General features: G+C 37.4%; 1 protein-coding gene across 12 annotated transcripts in view; it reads left to right on the top strand.

Moving 5' to 3' along the window:
* Positions 1-23,270, top strand: part of LOC123785366 (armadillo repeat-containing protein 3) — a 123,420-nt gene that overhangs the window by 53,790 nt on the left and 46,360 nt on the right. For 11 of the 12 annotated variants that reach the window (XR_006777627.2, XM_045787120.2, XM_045787112.2 and 8 more), the window contains 5 exons: positions 1,569-1,694; positions 7,548-7,616; positions 7,852-8,027; positions 10,475-10,669; positions 13,026-13,209. Coding sequence is in view for 11 of the 12 variants with exons in the window: in XM_045787120.2 (XP_045643076.2) it covers positions 1,569-1,694; positions 7,548-7,616; positions 7,852-8,027; positions 10,475-10,669; positions 13,026-13,209 (750 nt within the window). In the remaining variant the exon portion in view is untranslated. Of the gene's footprint in view, positions 1-1,568; positions 1,695-6,428; positions 6,557-7,547; positions 7,617-7,851; positions 8,028-10,474; positions 10,670-13,025; positions 13,210-23,270 lie in introns of those variants that run through there. The other variant, XM_045787151.2, reaches the window with a different exon arrangement.

Raw genomic sequence — 23,270 nt, 5'->3', positions numbered from 1 at the left:
TAGTAATAGGAGGAAGAGATCACAATGTGTCAAGAGGGCACTTAGGGGAGTGTTAGATATGTTCTTCATCTTAATGGTGGTATTTGGTTTCATGGGTGTTAAACACGTGTCAAAACTTACCAAATGGTTCTGTTTAAATATGTACAGTCTATTGTATGTCAATGATCTCATTAAAGCTGTTAAAAAAGAATAAAAATAGATGTAAAAGATGACAAAAGATGTTCATTTTGCAAATCCTCTTCTGATCATAAAATTATAAAATATAGCATTATTTAAAAAGTAACAAGAAGCAGTATGTTTTAGTGAAGAAATAATTCAAGTTATTATGTCTCAGAATGAAAATTTAAAGACAGACTTTTAATTTTTATAATAATCTGATATATAAAATATGTTTTTATTTAAGCGTAAGTATCTTAAAATTTATTTTAAATTAAGATTCATTTGACAAAATGTTTTCATCTAAGAAATTAAGTTTTAAATGTCCATAAAATGCAAATATTAGAATATTTGAAAAGAAGTTTGTAAGAGTCAACAACGCATATTTCAACATATTCTTATCAGGCGACAGATTTGACCGTTCAGACAAAGGGCAATTCCATGGGCTCTAGGAAGATACAGTCTGTGTCTTATCAGAATGTGGACCTGTAACCTAAAATATAAAATACTCTAATTTTATGAGAAAATGGAGGCAAGAAAAGCTAAAATGACTTTATTATACTCTTAAATTAATTTTGAAAGTGTAATCTATATTTTCATAGCCCATGAAATTGAAAAGCTGAAATTAATCAGGACCTAAACATTATTCCTGACTTTGTAGAACGCTATCCCACTCATCAAGATAGGGACAAACTGCTTCTACAGTTAAGTGAGACTCCGGCCCTACTTGGCCTTCTGGTTCTGGAGCTTCTTGCCACAGCCAAGGAGTCCCCAGTGACCCCGGAAGCCCCCCCCCCCCCGCCCCGTGTGCCCACCTCCATGCTAGCTGCAGGCACATCTTGCCTGGCAAAATAGGAGCTGTAACCCCATTGGGTGAACAATGAGCCCCCTGAACTCACCCCACCATCCCACTTTAACTCAAAGTGGGGACTGTGTATGTTAATTAAGTCTTGTGGTTAGTTATGCCAACCCATGACTGGCACTATGCTGGGCACTGAGGATATGAGAGACTAGAACGGAAAGGGTGTCTGTCCTCATGGAAATTAAGTTAGAGTGGAATAGGCAGACAAAGCAAGATCACCAAGTGGTATGAAGAAAGTAGCCTAAAGAAGGATAAGAAAGGCTTGGGTGTAGTGATAACATTAGATAGGGTGGTCAGGGGAGACCCCTCTGAGCAGATGCAGTGTGAGCTAAGACCTGAATGACAGAGAAAACAGCTTTGTCAACATCAGGAGGAAGCAAAGCAGCTAATGTCCAGGCTACCTGTGCTCTGATGCTTGTTCTGAGAGATACGTGGAAGCAAAGAGAAATATGTAAGGCAAACGGCCAATAACAAATTAAAATGACACGAGGAAGAGTTTTGATGAGATTGATGATATCCCTGCGTGCTTTGATTTTACCTGTGACATCAGGTGAAGAAAATAAAGCTACCCTCCTTGAACTTGGAGCTGTGGAACCCTTAACTAAACTGCTCACCCATGAAGACAAAATTGTAAGAAGAAATGCTACTATGATATTTGGAATCCTGGCTTCTAATAGTAAGTATCAACTTTTAAAAAATCACCTAATAGCAACTTATGAACCTTATTTATTCCTAACCATATCTTTATCAGTACATGACTGTAGGATGAAATTAGGAGAAATTATGTCACCCTATTACCCAGTGCCACATATTTATATTTTTATTGGCTCTGAAGTAGGACTTTGTATCTAGAAAGAGAAATGTGCTGAAAATGCCTATATTTGGCTACTCTGTTTGGTATATAATACTGTGCACATATAATTCAAATGCAATTAAATTTCTAAAGCACATTAGGCACATGTAATTCAAATGCAATTAAAGTTTTTCTTTTTTAAGATTTTATTTATTTACTTGGGAGAGAGAGAGCACGTGAGAGAGTGAGCACGAGCTGGGGGAGAGGCAGAGGGAGAGGGAGAAGCAGGCTCCCCACTGAGCAGGGAGCCCATTGTGGGGCTCCATCCCAGGACCCCAGGATCATGACCTGAGCCAAAGGCAAACACTTAACTGACTGAGCCACCCAGGCACCCCTGTAATTAAAGTTCTGTAACACAAAGTGAACCATAGCATGTAATATTTTTTCTTTTTTTTAATAGTTCTAAAAAAAATAATATGTCAAGGAGCATTGACTTTCGTTAGCACCATAATACTCAAATGAGTTTCCTTTTATTTGGTAAGAATTTTCCTTTTTCTGTTTCTATAGAAAAATGATAAAATAAAATAAAAATTTTAAACAGAAAAAATAAATTAATAAAAATTAATAAAAATGACCTAATAATCTCACATAATGTATAATCTTTTTTTAAATTTAATTTTAAGGGATTTGTTTGCATTTTATTTGAACTGACTTTAATGTTAACAAAAAGTTAAATACATATAGTACAATAGATATATGATTTCATATTTTAAGAGATTTTTTTTTACGTTTTATTTATTTATTTTAGAGTGAGAGCTCCAGCTGGTGGGGGGCGGGAGGGGCAGAGGGAGAGGGAGAGAGAGGCAGAGAAGCAGCCTTCCTGCTGAGCACAGAGCCAGATGTGGGGCTCGATCCCAGGATCTTGAGATCATGACCTGAGCCAAAACCAAGAGTCAGAGGCTTAACCGACTGAGCCACCCAGGTGCCCCAAGAGATATTTTTAAAATATAAAAATATGAGCAAATATATCCATGCAAAAACTGTCAAAGTTGGTGATGTAGTATGTTCCAGTCTAACAAGTTGAAGGGCAATCATTGTCTCTTAAAATTAAAATAATTTTTTTTTGGAGTTAGCATAATGTAATTTGTCTGCCTATATGTAAGCTACCCTTCATACGTATGTCATAGTGAAAGTAGCCCAGGGTAAAGAGGTTTGATACATTTATTTTTTTTGAAACTGCAAAACGTACTTTGCCAAAAATAATTTTAGACATGTATTTATTTCTTAAATCAGACCCATTACTTGCTTGAATATTTTCATATATTTAATACAGTGGAATAATAGTATTAGTTAAAACATGCTATTATGTCTGTTAGAATATCAGTTTGACCAAAACCATGGCAATAAAGGCAGTCCCTGACTGATGAACAGGATGTATTTTCCATTTGAAAGTCATTTTCATGTTATAATGGTAGGTTTTCGAGTTAGCCAACAAAAGCCTTCTAACTTCATAATAAAAAATGACATTCTTGGTAGAGATTGAATTCTAACATGAAACTCAGGCAGCTAGGAATAAACACGTCTCTCTCTCTCTCTCTCTCTCTCTGTCTCTCTCATGGCATGTGGCTAAAATTATCATATTTTCCCTCTCACCAGTCTCAGCAAAAACACAAGCAGTTTCCTCCCTCAGCTTCCGGCCCCCCCACCTCACTTTCCTGAATCCTGTGTGAGACAGGGCGGGGCGGGGGGGGGGCATTCCTTATTCCATGGTGTCCAGCAGGGACTGTGGCATTAGTCAGAGACAGGGAGATGGGAAGAGAAGGGCAAGGAGAGTTTTCTGTGGCATCTCTGCACAGCTGCAGAGACTGCACGAATAGCATCTGTAGTGTTGGGGGGCAGATGGGGCTCTGTCGGGGCTGTTAGTGAAAGGGGTTCTGGCAGCAGCTGCACGAGCTCTAACGGTGGCTGTTCTGTAAGGCAGGGGCTCTGCGGATGGCCGCAGGCTGAGGACAGTTGTGGGGAGAGGATGTTCCTCCAACCCAGATCATGATAACAGTAGTCACCGTCACACAGCATTTACAATGTGCCAGGCACCGTTCCATGTGCTATTTGTATAGAGTCATTTAATGAGGTTGGTGCTGTTATCATTCGCTTTACATGTAAGGCAACTGAGGTACAGAGCAGTTAAATGAGCTAGTAATCATTTGTGTTGTGGAGGCCTCATAAATTGATCTCAGGGGCTGCCTGTATGCGAATTGTGCCATATTGAGTGAGCCGCATTGAATGTATTTATAACCAAAAAAGGGAAAATTAAAAATTTTCTTACGTTTTATTCTGTTTACACACCACAGAATTTGAGAACCAGCAGTGCTTTGTAACACGTCTTTTGCAATTCCTGCAATTCCTCATTTTAAAAATAGGAACGAGCTCTGAAGGGATTAGGTTCCTGGCACAGTCATGCAGGTGGTTAGCAGAAGAGATGAGATCAGGGCTCGAATTAGAACCGTACTCTCTGGCTCGTCGTGCAGTGGGCTCTCTGCTCATCAGATCGTCTCCGATCCTCTACGTTAGTGCACATGCAAAGTCAGGTTCTCCTTCTACATGATTCTGGGGGAGAACGCAGCTCGTTTGGAAAGGAGAGTTATAATTGCCTGGGTATGCTTATATTTTCTAATTTAATGTCTAGGTTTCTATGACTTTTTTCCTGTTTCCTTTTGTTCTTGATTTCTATTACTCATTTTATTTAGTATTTCCAGCTTCCAGTATGTGAGGAGTTGATAACCTATGAAACCCTCCCAACTGTTCGCAAAATTTTCGTGAGCAAGACTTATGTATTGAATTTCACAAGTTTCTCTAAAGGAGTCTATGACCCCCAAATATTGAGAATTACTGTTGCATTTGAGCGCTAAATACGGTGCTGCTCAGACCCTTCGAGCCACACTCTGCGGGCTGGCTGGCTGGCTGGCCTGTGACCAGTACTAGACGAGTACAGTCTGCAACCACAAAGCAGAGCAATGGAAAGAGTTTTGCTGTCCTGGCCGTTTCCAGTGAGTGTTTGGGTCTTATATATCATGAATGAACCTCCAAGAGCTTTCTTTCAAATCCATGAATTGGATGGAAAAAATCAAACCATTATTGGCATGAACTCATTTTCTATTTGAACATGCATGATGACATGGATAAACACATGGCATTCCCAACTGCGTGTGGAGATCCTTTCTTGTTAATACAGCGAGCACATTAATAGCTGTTTCTTCACTTTGCATACATGTCCAAGGTGACATGGAATAAACTATGAGCACGTAGTCATCGGCTCTAAATCAAAAGGCCTGTTTCCAGACGAATATGAAAATAAGTGCACCCGCTGCTGCATGGTTAAATTGTCTTTGGGCTGTCTTAAAATAACTGATTTTTCTTTAGAAATTTGTGTCTTCACATGGCTTTCATGTACCCAATGATATCACTATGTTCACAGTGGATGAGCCAACAGAATGTTCCAACAGAATGCCAGGTGCTAAAAGGATTGCTCTGAGAGCAAACAAATCTTTCTTCTTCCTTCTCTTTTTTCTAAAGTGATTGAGTCACGTGCCTATGCCAAGCCTGGGTCCTTCAAGACAGGCACTTAAATTACTTTGTTAAACCTTTTTATCAAAATGGAGCTGCTGTCTCCTTTTACCTGCCAGTTTGTATTTAGTTTGACGAGGCCGTGTAACAGAGACGCATTTAATGAAGTCAGCTAAAGAGAGAGTTCATCGCGATCTTCCAAGCTTAGACCTTACGTTACTTACGGCAATTTGAAGAGCTTGCCATCTTAAGAAATGGTTGATGTAAAAGAGTATACGAGGTCAAAAATAAATTAGATGGTCAATATTATGCAACCAAAACTTGTAAATAAGAATGCAATGAAAACAGATTGCTTGAAGGTACTCCAAGAAGTGAAGGTGCTGGCAGTTCTGGAACAACCTAAAATTGTAGGTGTCACACTGTTTAGCTAGAGTGTATTTATGTGGACCAACCACAAGTCAGAGTTTCTTTTCAGCTGCCATATATGGGAGTCTGCTGAGAGAGAAGGGGACAGAGAGCAGTATTGTTTTTAAAGTGATGAAAAGAGCAGCTTATCCGTTATTTTTATTTTTACTGATTTAACCACAAGAGAAGAAAGATTTGGGGGGGGGCAATTTGGTATCAAAAAGCAGAATAACAAATTGATCAGCTATGCCATCGATTTAAAAGAGCTGTCAGTGAATCTGAATCATCCACTGAGCCAAGAGGACATGGTTTAGTGGATAGGTCTACTAGAGCTATCAGATTTGGTTAAATTCATATCTAGAAGGGCATTTCCCGGCACAGAGAGTCCTCTGACGAGACCTTGGGACTTGTTAGGGCAGACCAGGGGGTGGCGTCCCATACCAGTGCAGCAAGCTGGCCCCTCCCTGCAGGAGCAGGTCCTTCCTGCAGAGAAACAAGAGAAGCAGAGAGCACACGGAGCGTGAATGCTCTCGACATACTATTCTGTATACCAAATGGAGAATGAACTTGGAGACCTAAAAGACCAGAAATATTTTGCGTCAAGCATGTAAAAATAGACTGGTATGGCCTTCTCATTTTGAAAAATAGAGACTGGACTCCTCACAGTGAGAAGAGAAGAGAAACAGCTCTTCCAGAGGGCACACAGCTGTATAGTTCGCCAGAACATCTGGAAAGATCTGAGTCTTACACCTTAACTTGGTTAATTGCCTGTCAAGGTAATACTTTTGTTTTTTTGAACGGGTGTTGACTGAAAAATAATGTCCTCCACTTTGGGACACTACATTTCCAGAAGCCCTACTATTCTTTTTGTACTTCAAGCTTATTCACATACCTATAGCTAGCTGTAAATTTGCTGGCCCTCTTTAACCATTTTGAATAGAAACAGAGCGGTAGTTTTGATGGGTTGAAGAGCAGCCACATCCCTGAATCCCACAGGAAAAGGTGTCCACTGAAAGTCAAGTATACCCAGTGGTTAATGAGGAAAAATTCATCCAGAGACCATCTGCCTTAGCTGCTACAGAGCGAAATTTTCTAAAATTCTGGTAATGCTAATTTTGGCTTGCAAGCAAAGATAATTGACCAAGAAGAGAAACTACAGAAACTAAATTAGTACCTATGCCTTATTTCTCAGAAAACGGGGGCTAAAAATGGCAGGAGAGAAGTAGGGGCATACCTGCCTACACTTAATTAGGCTCACGTAAATAATACAAAAGTGAACTTTAAAAAAAATCAGTATACTTATCTTTAATCATTTTTGGCATCTCTGATAAGAAAATGGAATGCAAACAAGGTATATGCATCGAAAAGCCTGAAGATAATTCTCATGTGCGCTCTGTACAAGTTTTATTAAAATCAAAATTTAAAAATACCCTTCCCAACAAAACAACACGATGAAGAATTTCTACTACATAATAAACAAATGTAGGGCACAGTAACTCAAATTGGCTGATTATGTTCTAGACGTCTTTTGCATTTTTCTGGTGTTTTGGAAGGTAGTATAGCCCAGTGATCAAGGAGCAGAAGCCAGATTCTGTCTAGGGTCATACAGACCTGGACAAGTCACCTGGTCCCACCACTCACTTGCTGTGTGATTCTGAGCCTCAAATTCTTTATCTATAAAATTAGGAAATAAGGAAGCCTATTTCGTAAGGGACTATTTCCACAACATCGTCATTATTCATTAATATTCTGCATCTCCTTTTGTAGATGACGTTAAAAAATTGTTAAGGGAGTTAGATGTCATGAACTCCGTCATTGCTCAGCTTGCTCCAGAAGGTAACTTTCCATCGTACATCTGTTTCAAAAGTGGGGCTGGTTTATTTTTCACATTGGGTTAAACTACTCATTGAAAATAGTTTAGGTAGTATCAATTGTGAATTGTTTAAATCTCTCAAACCAAGATGGGCTCCAACCAAGTAAGATTTGTGAAGCTTTGGTTTTCAAAACATGTTTTAAAGTAATGTTTGAGGAAGCCTTTTGCATGCTTGTGTTGTTTATCTTTGATGTGCAGAAGAAGTGGTTATCCATGAGTTTGCCAGTCTTTGCCTGGCAAATATGTCTGCAGAGTATACCAGCAAAGTGCAAATATTTGAGCATGGCGGGTTAGAGCCACTCATCAGACTGCTGGCCAGCCCAGACCCTGACGTGAAGAAGAACTCTATTGAGTGCATTTACAACTTGGCCCAGGTGAGGGTAATTTCTAAAAGTGTGTTTTGACCAAAGCTATTTATAGAATTTATTTCGAGATTGCTTTGCTATACAGGGTCTTTTGTGGTTCCATACAAATTCTAGGATTGTTTGTTCTAGCTCTGTGAAAAATGCTTTTGGTACTTTGATAGGGATTGTATTAAATGTGCAGATTGCTTTGGGTGATATAGACATTTTAATAATATTTGTTCTTCTAATCCATGAGCATGGGATGTCTTTCCATTTCTTTATGTCCTCTTTGATTTCTTTCAGTGTTTTATAGTTTTCAAAGTACAGGTCTATGAAAGGGCATTTTAGAAGTGTATTTAAATTTGTAAGAATAGAATGGCTTGCAAATTAAGGCAGGATTATACTAGATAAATGTATTTCTTCTGAAAAAGGATATCTAATAACTAGATTTGACCCAGGCAGTTATTTATTGACCTAACCTCGGTGATCTAAGCACATTGGGTGCAATTTATGCCTTATTCCGTGTACCAACATTTTGGATTAGACTTATTTATTGGTGAAGACCCAGTGAGTTGAGTACGCTCAACAGAACTCATTGTTCACAATTGCAAGATGCTATGTCACTGAACTGTTTTCCTTTGTTATGGAAAGAAACAGCCTCCCTTGGCCTCTTCCACCTGCGCTGTTCTCTGTCCCTGCCCCTGCGGCAGCCCCACAAGGCACATGCTCTCGCACTTAAAACAGGTCAGCTTCCTGACACTTTGGATAGCCTTCTCTGCTTCTTTTCCTGCTCAGGTTCCTGAACAATTCCCACACATATCTGATAAGCTTTAGATCAACTGAAGATACAAAAACACCATTTTAAATAGCCAGCAGTGGAGTATAAAACAGAGAGAGAATGAAGTGAAGAGGAGGCTTCTCCTTCAGGGAGAGGCAATGAGCTCATGCCCAAAAGCAGCAAAGCATACCTACATTACTGACCTTAGAAGTCATTGCCACACAGCTGGGCACTCACTGGCTTCTACCGTCGCTCTTCCCTGGGGGGAGACATGCTGAAGGTAGCTCAGCTGTTTACCTTCTCTCATCCCACAGGCCTAAATAACCCTGTCGATGTGTTGGTGTCTTTCATCTCAAGACTCCTCATAGCTTTTATTTCCCTGTGGGTTTGGTTTTTTTTTAATCAAACAGAAATGAAAAGCTTGCCTTCACTATTCTTCACAACAGAAGTGTACTAGTTAATAACAGTATATTAATTTCCTACGACTGCTGTAACAAAGTACCCCAAACTGGGTGCTTAAAGCAACAGGCATTTCTCGCGGTGCTGGAGGTGGAAAACATGAGATCAAAGTGTCAGCATGGCCATGTTCCCATGGCCACTCTGGGTAGCATCCTCCCTTGCCTCTTCCTAGCTTCTGGTAGTGGCCATCAATCCCTGGCCGTCCATGGTTTGCAACTGCATCATTGCAATCTCTCTCTCTGTTGTGTCTTCTCTTTTAAAGACACCACTCTTATGAGGACACCATTCAGTACCTACCCTACCCTACTATGACCTTATCTTAACTAATGACATCTGCAATGACCCTGTTTCCAAATAAGGTCACATTTTGAGATATGGAGGGTTAGGACTTCCAACTTATATTTTGGGAGGGACGCAATTCAACCTATAACAAATAGCAAACCACAATTTTTATATCTGTAGGAAGCATTCATTGAAGAATGATAGAGAAACCTAAGCTGTTAGTAGGCTTTTTCTACCTTTAATACTATTTTACGTTTATGATATTTTGATTTTAGGTGTCATGATTTAGCAGTCAGAGTTCAGGAGCTTTTCATGACTTTTTGCTCTGTTCTCTCCATTGCTGACCCCAACTAGCCCTCTCCCCACCACTTACACATACAAAATTATAGACACACACTGCGGAGGAACTCATCTAGACTCTAATGACCCCTTGATATTGTAAATGTCTTAAATAAAGGTCATGTGTCTGAACTAAACCTGATAAAAATTTGTGTGCACAGACCTGCCGACAGCACTATGTGCATGTAAGCATTTCATAAACATTCCATTTGAATAAAGATAATAAGGAATTGATGCCATCATTTCATTTTATCAAATACTATTTGAAACAGGGTACAGAGGATGAAAAGAATTTGATAATGCACAGATTTATTGTAATGCTATTTGTAATAAAAGGAATTTGCCTGATGATAAAGAAACAATAGATACTGCAGAAGTCATAGATCACATCTATTTCCTGTTATTGACAATGTCTACAGAGTTAAAATGAATATTTAGGTGTTGTCAGTTGAGGATTTGCTTATTTTTGTGTGAGTTATTTTGGAAGGGAATCTAGAATAAAAGATGGGAAATTTATAACTTATAATGTCCTTTGTTAGAAGAAAAGAGTTTTCCATTCTTGATACTGGCTGAATTTTGCTTTAAAATTTACTTACTTATTTGATCATTTGTATTTCAGGATTTTCAGTGTCGAGCTACACTTCAAGAACTAAATGCCGTCCCCCCTATATTAGATCTCTTGAAGTCAGAATACCCAGTTATTCAATTGTTGGCTCTCAAAACCTTAAGTGTTATTACAAATGATAAGGAGGCACGGACAATGCTAAGGGACAATCAAGGAATGGACCACCTTATTAAAATCCTAGAAACTAAGGTATTTGTAACTTTCATTCAACTCTCTACAAGGAAATGTATCTCTTCTAAATGTTGTTATAAAATATGAATTGTAGAATATTTTTAAAAATGAAATTTTAATATATTTTAGCATAGTACCAAGTGTAATGGACTAATTTGCTTATTGCTACATTGTTTATCAGCATGATTAAATCAGATTAATGATAGAGGACATTATAAAAAATTTTTTTGATCTTCTGGTTTAGAAATATAAGATTTTAAAATTCTTGTTTAGGATCTTCTTTATGATTTCCTGAAATACCTAGAATTAGTCTTTTAAGCTTTATCAGCCATAGTTTTCTCTAAGGGAAAGTAAGAATAGTTATTTACTCATTGTGAAGAGTAATCTGCTTTACTCAATCTATTGACTTAAATATTATTTTCAGGGGCGCCTGGGTGGCACAGCGGTTAAGCGTCTGCCTTCAGCTCAGGGCGTGATCCCGGCGTGATGGGATCGAGCCCCACATCAGGCTCCTCCACTGTGAGCCTGCTTCTTCCTCTCCCACTCCCCCTGCTTGTGTTCCCTCTCTCGCTGGCTGTCTCTATCTCTGTCGAATAAATAAAAATAAAATCTTTATAAAATAAATAAATAAATAAATAAATATTATTTTCATCTAAAGAAATATTTTCACTGAACATCTAGAATAATGTTTGACCAAATATCTGGATACCAAATATCTGGATGGTCTAGCCAAGTTAAAACATGAAAATTAATCATCATAAGTCCATCCCTTATAAATTTGGCACCCATACACATCTCCTTAAATCATACGCAGTTTCCAAATAAAGGCAATAGCAAGGTCCTACTTCTGCCTGGCATGATATAACTATGCTGTGTACAACCAAAACATACTAACTCTTCTCCAGAATAGGATGCGATGATGTTTACTCTTCTCCTTGATATCCTGTAACTTAAATACTATTGATATAAAATTAATACTAATTTTTAAAATCAGTACATCTTACATTACCTAAGGGGACAAGAGAGGGAAAAAAAACAAAGATATTTCATACATACACACATACACACTTATTTATAACAAAATAAGGAAGAAATACTCATGTCAGTTACAACACTTTTGTCTACATGCTCGTAGTTGGTATTTATAATTACTTTCCTCCAATACCCATTCCATATTCCCTTTGCCCTCGACAAGCACTTTAGCTTGAAGATATGGTGACCCATATCTTTATTCCTGAGGGTCTGGGCCATTAGTAGTCCTGCCTGAATTGGGTAATTGTATATTCCATCAACCTTAATCACAGGGCATGGTAATACTAAGAGACACCCTAAGGATTTCCTATATTCCAGATATAGTCTTCTTCTATTGTGGAGTAGCAGTCCAGTTTCCCCTTGGTAACTGGGATCAGTCACCCCAGCAGCACAGTAACTCCCTTCTTTGCCTGCATTAGACGCACGGGGAGGCCAAAGTGTCTGGGTGGCAGTTTTAACTTCCAGTTCAGTGGAATCATTGTGTCTTTTGGTGGAAGCATTCTCCCCTTTGGAACTAAGACCTCTAGGCCAGCAGAGCAGAAGTTCTGGGAGACAGGAAGCAGAATGTTGCTAGTGGGTCACTAGGGGTAATCTTGACTGCTGCCACACCCATTTCCACCCCTTACTCCTGGACCCACCATCACTGGCTATGGGAGAAACGGCACCGTATATTGGATGCTGATTCAGAACATAATACCCTTGTGGAGAAGCTTGCCCAAGCCCTGCAAGGTATTGCCACTTTGCTGGCACTGTAACTAAGTCTTCAAAAGGCCATTCTATCAAGCTGCTTCAGGATGGCGGGGAACATGGTAGACAGGAATTCCATAAGCATCCTCTCTTTGTTCTGCTCACTTTAAGGATTCCCACCTTAAACATCTCATTGTTCAGGTAAGGCTGCAGTTTTCCACAGCGATGGGGATTCGGGAGATTCCTCAGGCAAGAGGGCCACAAACTTAATACTTCCCTCTACCAGTAGGAGATTTTAAGGAACATACTTTCCTTCAGCTTCTGTCTGCTTTTTCAAAGAATATTTTCTTCAGATTTTAAAATTGTTGTCGGTAGCAGGTTGTATGAGCAACTCCACTTGGCTACCATTACTGGAAATGTCCAGTAATTATCTTCCATCTGTGAAACATTTTGGAGTAGGGGAAACAAGAAGAGATGGGGCAAATTGTGCGGGAAAGCGATGTTACGATCATAAACAAAACTGTTTCCTTGGGCATCTGTCACAACAAAGCTAACAACGTCATGTTCTGACTGACCTTTGTCTTACAGTAAAATTTGGGAAGTATCGAACTCTTTTAGCATAATTTTCTCAAGTTGTGTTTGCTTTGATTATTAGGAATTGAATGACCTTCATATAGAAGCACTTTCCGTGATAGCAAATTGTCTTGAAGATATGGATACTCTGGCACTGATTCAGCAGACAGGGGGTCTTAAGAAGCTCCTCTCATTTGCAGAAAACTCTACAATTCCTGATATTCAGAAGAATGCGGCAAAGGCAATAACTAAAGCAGCTTCTGATCGTATGTCTCATTTTATATAAACTAAGCGCACATACTTCCTCTTTTATTCTTGATTTTGATTAGTATTCACAAGTACTAGAGTATTTGTCTGCTTTTAAATGGTCCTTTGAGAATAGTGCCATATTTACTATTCGGGGCCAAAATTCATCCCAATGCCAATGAGTAAAAGTAGAGGTCGCTTTGTCAGGGATATCATAAACTCCATGATTTAATTACGAATCTTTTTCTTTTTAAGCAATTCATTCCTAAATTAAGTTTTTAAGCCTTTATTTCTCTTGATTTTGAAATTTTACAGAATCTGTGCATTGTTTGTGATCCTGAAAACGTTGTTGCAATATATCCACATTTGGAATGATATCCATACAGTAATTTCAACTTCGGCCGGAGACTAGCATGTGATATAGCTGTGAAAAATAATATGCTCACACTATATACATAATACAATTTTCATTTCAGTGGCAAGCTATGTTGACATAAATCTGTAAAATATGAGAGATTAATTACATCACAAGCACTGAAGATGAAATTATAGTTTTAATTTATGTATATTTGGAGTATTTTATTTAATAAAAGTAGTGATTTTATTTTCCCCCTTCCACAACACTCCTCTTATAAATGATGACAGTTTTGACTAGTTTAAGTGATTTATATTCTAAACATATATACTCATATCTGTATATATGTCTATGTGTATATTATGGGAAACATTTCCTTCTCAGTCCACACAGATTTCTTCGAGACAGAGTTTTATTGCAGTAAGCCGAGTTTCACCATGCAGTGCATAGTTAACATAGAGGAGACTTGCCAAATCTAGACAGGCTGTAAAAATCAAAGTTTTTAATACTGGCAAAAGTTGCTTGAATCCGTATTCTATCAAATGGAATTTAGACCTTATCAAACCCGATCAGTTCTGTTTTCCAACTTTCTCAGGACTTCTTAGCTGTTTGAGACCAAAAGAAAGGGCAACGGCAAGACACAGACAATAGCAAACCTAAATTATTGCAATTTCTCTTTTGTCTAGTGTGGTTGGACCATTTCAAGATGGTCGCAGTCCCTCTTGGGATAGTGAGTTTCATGAATTTATTACTCATCCTGTGACATAGCAGTGGGAAGAGTACTGGGTGGAGAGTCCCTGGTGGTCCAGTTCTACTGCTAGTCTCGCTATTGGCACTGTGATGACCTAGGTTGTGACTATGAGTGAACCACAGCCTCTCTGGACATATTTATTAATGATTTATTGAGCCCCCACTCTGTGTCAATAAACCCAGAACAGGCAAGGAAACAGGTGGTCAGACTGTAGTGTGAAATGGGCTTGATGATAGAAGAACAAGATCATGGGCGGGGTGGGGGGAGCACCTAATGTCAACTTGGATCAGAGAGGTCTTCCTGACATAGGTGATTTACAACCTAGGACCTAAAGTAAATAATAGAAATTGGCTGGGCAAAGAAGGTCGTGGTGGGATGAGGAAGCATCACCAGTGCTCGAAGGAGAAGGAACGGTATATAAAGGCCAGAGGAGGGACAGAGCATGGTAAATTCCAGAACTGAAAGTTTTCAGAATGGCCAGTGAATAGAATGCAGCAGAAAACTGAAAGTCAAGGCTGTAGAAGTAATGAGGAGCCAGATGCTAATGGGTGGTGGAAGCCAAGTTAAGGACTTTGGATCTTATTTTGAAGGAAACAAAGAGCCACTGAAGTGGCTTAGAGAGGTGAGGGACCATTACAGATATTCACTTTTTATTTTATTCTATTTCTTTTAAATATTTTGTTTATTTCTTTGTCAGAGAGAGAGAGAGAGTGCGCACAAGCAGGGGGAGCGGCAGGCAGGTAGAGGGAGAAGCAGGCTCCCTGCTGAGCAAGAGCCTGTCTTAGGACTCAATCCCAGAACCCTGGGATCATGACCCAAGCTGAACGCAGATGCTTAACTGACTGAGCCACTCAGATGCCCTGCTGCAAAGTGGAGGAGAGGTTAGAAGTGTACTGGACCAGACCCAGAAAAGACCAGGAAGGGGATTGCTGTAGTAATCTAGGTGGAAGGTGAAAGTCTTCTGAAAAAGATATTTGTAAGGAGAACCAACAGCAAAGTGCTTGGCACATTGGGAAGGCTCATAAGTGTTTGTTGATTGACTACATGGGTTGGTGGAGGAATACAGTGATGTCAAGGATAAGACCAGGTTTCTGGCCGGGACGGCTGGAAGTAGGATGGTGACATTCACAGAAATGGGGAACTCAAGAAGAGGAGCTGGTTCTGATGAAAGGAAAGGAAATGAGTTCTATTCTTCTTTTAAAAAGGGTGGTAAAAGGGGTGCCTGGCTGGCTCAGTTGGTGGAGCCCTGCAACTCTTGATCTCAGGGTCATGAGTTCAAGCCCCATGTTGGGTGTAGAGATTATAAATAAATAAACTTTAAAATAAATAAATAAAATTTTTGGTAAAATACACATAATATTAAGTTTACCATCTTAACCAATTTTAAGCTCAGTGGCACGAAGTACATTCACGTTTTTGTGCTACCATCACCAACATCCGTCTCCAGAACTCTTTTCATCTTGCCAAAGAGACACCCTGTACCTATGAAACAATGAACTCCCCACTTCTTCCTCCTTGCAATCCCTGCCAGCCACCATCCTCTCTGTCTCTAGGATTTTGACTATTTTAAGTTCTTGTATAAGTGGAACCATACAGTAGTTGTCCTTTTGTGACTGGCTTGCTTCACTTTGCATGACTTAGCTTCAGGTTCCTCCATGTTGTCAGCATTTCCTTTGTTTTTTGCTGACTAGTGTTCCATTGTATGTATATATCACATTTTGTCGATCTGTTCGTCTACTAATGGACACTTGGGTTGCTTCCACTTTTTGGCTAATATGAATAATGCTGCTATGAACATGCATATACAAATTGCTTTTCAAGTCCCTGCTTTCAGTTCTTTGGGGTATACACTCATGACTGGAGTTGTTGGATCATAGGGTAATTCTGTGTTAAATACGTTGAGAAGCTGACATACTGTTTTCCATAGCAGCTGCACCATTTTACATTCCCATTAACAGGACACAGGGTTCCAATTTCTCTACATTCTCACAATACTTGGTATGTTATTTATTTATTTAGTTGGTTAGTAGCCATGCTAATGAGTATGAGGTAATATCTCAGTGTGTTTTGGTTTGCATTTTTCTAATGATTACTGATGTTGAGCATTTCTTTCACATGCTTATTGGCCATTTGTTTTTCTTCTTTGGAAAAAATATCTATTTAAATCCTTTTCTCATTTTTTAACCAGGTGATTTATTACTTTTGTTGTTGTTATTGAGTTGTCAGAGTTCTTTATATATTCTGGATAGTAACTCCTTATTAGATGTATGATTTGCAAATATTTTCTCCCATTCTGTGGGTTGCCTTTTCACTCCATTGATTGTGTGCTTTGATGCACAGTTTTTAATTCTGATGTAATCCAATTTATTTTTTCTTTTGTTTCCTATGCTTTTGATGTTATATCCAAAAAATCATTAACAAATCTTATGTCAGGAAATCTTTCCCTGTTTTCTTCTAAGAATTTTATAGTTTTATCTCTAACGTTTAGGTCTTTGATCCATTTTGAGTTGTTTCTGTATATGGTGTATGGTAAGGATCCAGCTTCATTCTTTTGCAAGTGGGAATCCAGTTTCCTAGCACCATTTGTTGAAATCCATTCTTTATTTGTAATACAAAGAAACTCAACCAGATAGTCTTTAAATCCCATCTGGTACTTTATGTTTTATGAATCTACTTCCTTATGCTAGTTCTAAAATGACTATATTCCAGTTCCAAATTGTGTCTCCTCACTCTTTATTTTAGAATCAAATGACTAAATCTGTATTTATTACATCTATGTCATTTGTGATTTTTTCATGTTCCCTTTAACCACTGTTTTTCCAGACTGGAGAATCTATATTTTACTTAATCTTTCCCCATACATCACGTCTGTAGGCTATCCATTAATCATCCTCTTACATTTTCTGGACTTTCTCTTGTTCATGATACCCCTTTGAAGTGGGGTGATATGTATTATGACTAGCATTTTAAAAACATGTACCATCATTTATGTAATATAAAGATTTGGTTATCTTACGATTATTTTCAATTTCAGTTTTATGAAGGAAGTATTTTAATCAGCCTTTTGACCATATCAGCAAATTGGGCCAACACTTTGAGGGAAAGACTTCTAGTGAACCCCAGGTCCCATTTCTCTATCAGGACCCAGAGTTCAAAGTCTTCCATTTTAAATTCTAACATTTTTTGATTTGTAGTTTTAAAAAATGTAAATTTTGCCTTGAAAATAATACTGTATTTTCACTGAGGCCTAGGATATAATCAATACATGCAAGTCTTCTATGAAATCCTGAAAAGGTATGCTCTTCGCTTACTTCTTAACAAATATTTATTCTAGGCATGCTATATGCAAGGTACTATTCTAGAAGATAAAGATAAACAATGAATAAAATAAGTGGATCAATATTTGTTGAATGGAAAAAAATGTATTTCCAGTGGAATGTGGAGTTTGATATTTACCTTTTAGTTCAGCTTTATAAATTACATTGTACAGTTTTTCTCATCTTTATTTTTTATCTATTCTTTGATCTATCACAGAAGAAGAGTGGTATGTTAGAAGTTTCTCACTGTGTTATTTCTGTTGATTTTTCTCTTGTAATTTTATTTTAGCTAATTTTGCTTTATTTAATGTTATTTTATATCCACTACTGATTTTTTTAAAATCTCACTTAACTGATTTTTTAGATTTAAATTCTAATTTGATATGAAGTTTGCCATTTATCATCAAATATGGTCTTGGCAATAACCAGCTCTGTAAACTCCAGATGGTTTAAACAAAGAGGCAAATGAAGGGGACTACTTTCAGAAGTACAGTTAGGGGTAAGGGAGCAAACAACGGATGGTGAGGTCCCCACAGATTAGCAATATTGTGAAACCATCACTACCACTAGATGACCGATCATTGTTAGATTTATTTTTATAACGATTGTATTTGTTTGGCCTTCTTTCTCTCTTTCTTTCTTTCTTTTTTTTAAAGTCCAAAAGAATAAAAATGTTTATTGCAGTGTTATATAAAACAAAACAGAAACAAACAACAACAACAACAAAACCTACTGAAAACTACCAAAATATTCAACAATAAAAGAATGGTTTGTTAATTGTAGAACATCAGCGGGAGATAACTTAATGAGCCATTAAAATGGTAATTACAAAAGCTATATAACTATATAGAAACAAATTCTAATAGAAACACAATTCTCCTCACTATATACTGTTATTATTTTCTGAGAATATGGCATTTATTCTGGGGAAGGCAGGCTGTAGCTAAGCACGCAGATGGTTTTTTGTAGGCTAGTGGGGGAACAAAGACTGAGAAGACCTGAATGTTCTGTACAATTCAAGAGAGAACCGGAGTTTGTAGGGAAACTCAGAAGTTGCAGATTATTGACAGAAGTGAGAGCTGCATTGGGGTGAGACAAACACAGAGAAAAATGCCTGTAGGGGAGGGAGTACCAGGAAGGGATTTCAGAGAACATAAATGTTTGGCCTTCTTTCTGACACCATGTTTTATGTTTTCTGCCTTTTATTTTTCTATGTTGTCTCCTTTGTTTTCTTTCTTTCGTTTCGTTATATAGACGAAAAGAAATTTTAAATGACGATTTTAAAGATAGAGTTGCTATGGTTATTTAAGATATTTATTAGCATTTTTGCTTTCATAACTCTTCCCTTTCCTGATGTTTGTAAATTTCGTAGGGGTTATAGATTCTCCTCTCTAAAAATCTCCATAATTTTATTTTTATGGATCACTTTGCCATTATGCTCAATTTTATCCACATTTACCATTATATACATATTGAATCCACTTCAATGTACACTGTTAATTTCTCATAATAAAACGTACCCATTCTTAAGATTTTGGATTCACTTCTTAATTGGAGTATATTTTTTTCAGTTAAAAAAATGTTTTCAGGGATAGTCAAGAGTGGTATATTTTTTGAGACCTTCACTGTGAATGTTTGTTGCCTTCAGACACATACGACAGTTTCTCTGGGTTTGGAATTCTTGCACCATAACATTTTCTCAAATTTCTACGAAACGTGTTTTTGTAGTGTCTAAGTCTAAGGGCAGTCTGATCTCCATTCTTTTGTATATAAAATGTGTTCTTTTTGTATTTGTGTAGAATCCTTTATATTAAAGTTAAAATTTTTTGTCAGAATGTGTCTGACGCACACACTCTCTCTCTGCCTACAACATAGAAAAGCCTTGTGATCTACCTTGTAATCATGTTTTGGGTTTGTTTGTTTTTATTCTAACTTAGGAAACTTTTTTTCTATTATACTTTTGATTATTGCTTTTGTTTGAATATTTTCCCCCAGGAATATTTATTATTTTGGCATGTCTCTGTTCTCTCTCTTCCATACCTATTATACCCTCATAATTTTGGTTTTTAATGTTTATTCACCATAGAAAGAGGAGTGCTCTGCCTAGGCCTAGTTGTAAAAAACAGACAAGACATACAGGATGCCCTTTGCCTATTTATTCCATCAACTGAGATGGCCGTGGAATCTGTCAGCCCAGTTTTAGATAATGATTAGGCTTTCCTCTAATGTGGCATTGCAACACGTAATGTGCTGTTTTTCTGCTGGTCCCACTGGTTATATAGAAGGAAGCTGATACAAGTCTGGAACATTCTGAGGAGCCCAGAATTGTTCATTGACCGGGAGTAGTTTATGGAAATTTGTTTCTTCCTGACTTGCTCCTGCCCCAGGGCCCTTTCCCTTATCCCCACCTCTTTCTTCTCAATCAACTTCTTTGAAAGACTAGTTAATTTTAAGTAATTCCACTTCTTCATCTTATCTCCATCCCTTAACCTTAAGCATGTGACTTCTGCTTCTACCATTCTTCCACAACAGTCCTTGTGGAATTTGACATCGACTTCCCAACTCCTAAATCTTACAGGCGCATCATTTAGCTGATTATTCTCTTCTATTATTTATTTATTTACCTCCTTATGCTGTTTACCTGGCCCGATGGACAATAACCACCTCCTCTTCCCTGCCTCCATTCTATGCTGTGCTTTTGTTTCAAACCCTTCTATATTTCCTGTCTACCCCTTTTTATATCAACTGTTGCCTGCCTTGACTTCTCTCTGCCAGGCCTAGCCAGATCTAGCATGCTTTATTTTATATTAATTAGTAGCAATGATAAACTTTAAAAATGTAATAAGGATTAACCAAGTTATCTCCTAATATTTCTGTATTGAAAATAAATAATCATGAAGCTTCAAAATAATTTTCCACAGTTAGAAAATCCTAGAAGAGAGCACAGGCAGTAATTTCTCTGACATCGGCCGTAGCAACATTTTTTTCTAGATATGTCTCCTGAGGCAAGGGAAACAAAAGCAAATATAAACTACTGGGACTACATCAAAATAAAAAGCTTCTGCACAGCAAAGGAAACAATCATCAAGACGAAAAGACAACCTGCTGAATGAGAAAAGCTATTTGCACAGTTAGAAAACTCCATTCACAAGCAGGTTTTAACAAATATTGCTCCTTATCCTGTTATTAAGAATAATGTAATCATCAGTATTCATTTATAATGTTTGGGTTTTTGTTTTGTTTTGTTTTGTTTTTTTACTTTCCATCATCATCAAACATTTTTTGTAGGTTTAGGTAATGCATTGTCATTGCACGTCAAGAGCACAGTTGAAACACACAAACATACATAACACACAACCTCGAAGTTTTGTTTGTTGAGTACTTTTTAACATGCGTCCTCCCACCATAGAAAGCCCAGATCAGTATGCCTTTGACCTGGCACCAGGAGGGGGAAGGTGTTAATTACCATGTTGCCATGAAGTTTATGAACTGGCATTAACATCTCAGCAGGAGCAAAGGTGGCACAATGGCAACTCCGAGAGTGGGTGAAGAAAGCATCATTACTTGCAGATTTATTTCCAGTTACAAAACTTCACGCTTTTTATTTTAGCGATACTGCACAAATGTTATTTTTAAAGGACATAACTCTATTAGTTGCATAATTACCTTGCCATCTTTATTATCTGTGTAATTAAAACATAAATACTTTACTTCTTGGTGTAGCAATTCAATGAAGGTACTTGGTTAATATGTTAATTCATCTTTTAAATCTATTATAGCCAGACTGCAGTCAGCACTTTTGAGGTTTGGTGAACACAGCTGGATTTTGAGAACACTCACAGCAGGGTTGAGAAACTAATTGCCCACGGTATTTAGATTATTTTGAAAAATCTTTCCAATAGTTGCATATGTACTGTTTGTTGAACGCAGCAATTGCATACTCCAAAGTCAGTCTTTACAAATTAATTCTTTGCGCCGATTTCCCTGGTAGAATTTACTCTCAGACCGTTCTGTTTAGTAAAGTTGATTTAGAGCGTTAGATTCAGGGAAGTCTTAATTATAAATCTAAACATTTTAGGTCAGACACTCCAGAAAACTTTCAGATCTTGTTTATTCAGGCACTACTAATCAGGAGTACATGTATTTTAAAACATTTCAGAAGCCACATACTTGAGATTTAACTATTAATCGCGACATTTTTATAAAACAGTTCTGACCTGACTGAATTCTAATTCTAAATGAAAGGAGCAAGGGATTAAAATGATAGGATTACAGGACATGGTTCATAATTGGTTTAAGGCAGATGAACAGAAGTGTTAGTAATTTAGCCGGTGCCAGTTATGATCAGATTGTGGCGTATCAGATGAACAAAGGCCAAAAATGTTTGCAAAGACAGTGGCCATCCGGACGTGATTCTGCTTCTGGAAGGGGGCAATTTAAAAAACTCTTTGTTGAAAGAAGATAGACATCCTATATTAACTTTAAAGTGGAAAACCAGTTTCGATAACTTCTAAGAATATTCCTGGAAAAACAAGTTAATCACAGTATACTTAAGTAATGAATTACTTCCATATGCAGATGTTATGTATGATCTAAATCAGTATCCGCAGGTTTTGCAGAGATTTTTATTCTAACGGAATAGTCTTCTCTTATGTATATCAACATCCTAAGAGATGTATCACACATTCTTCTGTTTTAATCAAGTAAAGTGAGTTTATGAAGGTCAATTAATGGAGAACCAACCCTATGACAAAGTTTTTTGGAGGAACTGTAAATAAATTAGCAAAGAATTATTTGTAAGCTGTTGCTTTTCGAACTAGTCTCTGGTACCTCTTACGGCATTAAAATTGCGTTTGTATTAATATATCTTTTTTCGAGTACATGTCTTTAATCAATAGTAACTTATTCAGAATTAACTATAGAACACAAAACAAAAAATTAGGTTTTAATGTTCTAATTTAGTTTAATGCAGTGTTTGCTTAGTATAGTAATGAGGTTGTCATTTGCTAAAAAAATGAAACAAAATCAAGAGAAAAACACTAGGGAACAAAAAGAACATTAAAAATACTTTGGTTTTTCATTTAGTGTTCTGTAATGGGGTGAATATCATGATATGTACTTAGAGTCATAATTTTATTTGTTTTCAAATAAAGAAAACCATGCTAATATGTGTTTAGATTATGTTGATGGTAATTTAGCAGTTAAATATTTGTTTTAATTTTTGCTACAACAGCATGTATTGTAATGAGATAAAAAATGATTATGATTTTTTGATATAAGATTATAAATCCTTAAGACTGGGATCGTACTATATTACTCGTTTTTAGTTTCTCTTCTCTCCTTTTCTCTAAGCATCCAGCATGCCAGTTTGTACATCTTAGGCATTCTTCAGATATTGAGATTTGTATTTAAACATCAAATAATCAGGGCTTTGTCCTTAGTGTGAAGACAGCATGTGTGAACATAGCACCATGCCAGGCACCATGATTGGCATTAAATAAGTTCTCTCTAAATCTGAAACTTGCCTTTTTCTTATTATAGAATTTTCCTTTTTTTTTTTTTTAAGATTTATTTATTTATTTTAGAGAGACAGAGCACAAGCAGGAGGAGCAGAGGGAGAGGGAGAGAGAATCTCAAGCTGACTCCACGCTGAGTGCA

This window comes from Ursus americanus, chromosome 31 (genome assembly GCF_024610735.1).
Source record: "Ursus americanus isolate L20-20 chromosome 31, mUrsAme1.1.p, whole genome shotgun sequence".
Classification (NCBI taxonomy): Eukaryota; Metazoa; Chordata; class Mammalia; order Carnivora; family Ursidae; genus Ursus; species Ursus americanus.
Note: the sequence above shows the minus strand (reverse complement) of the source record. Positions and strands in the feature narration are given on the sequence as shown.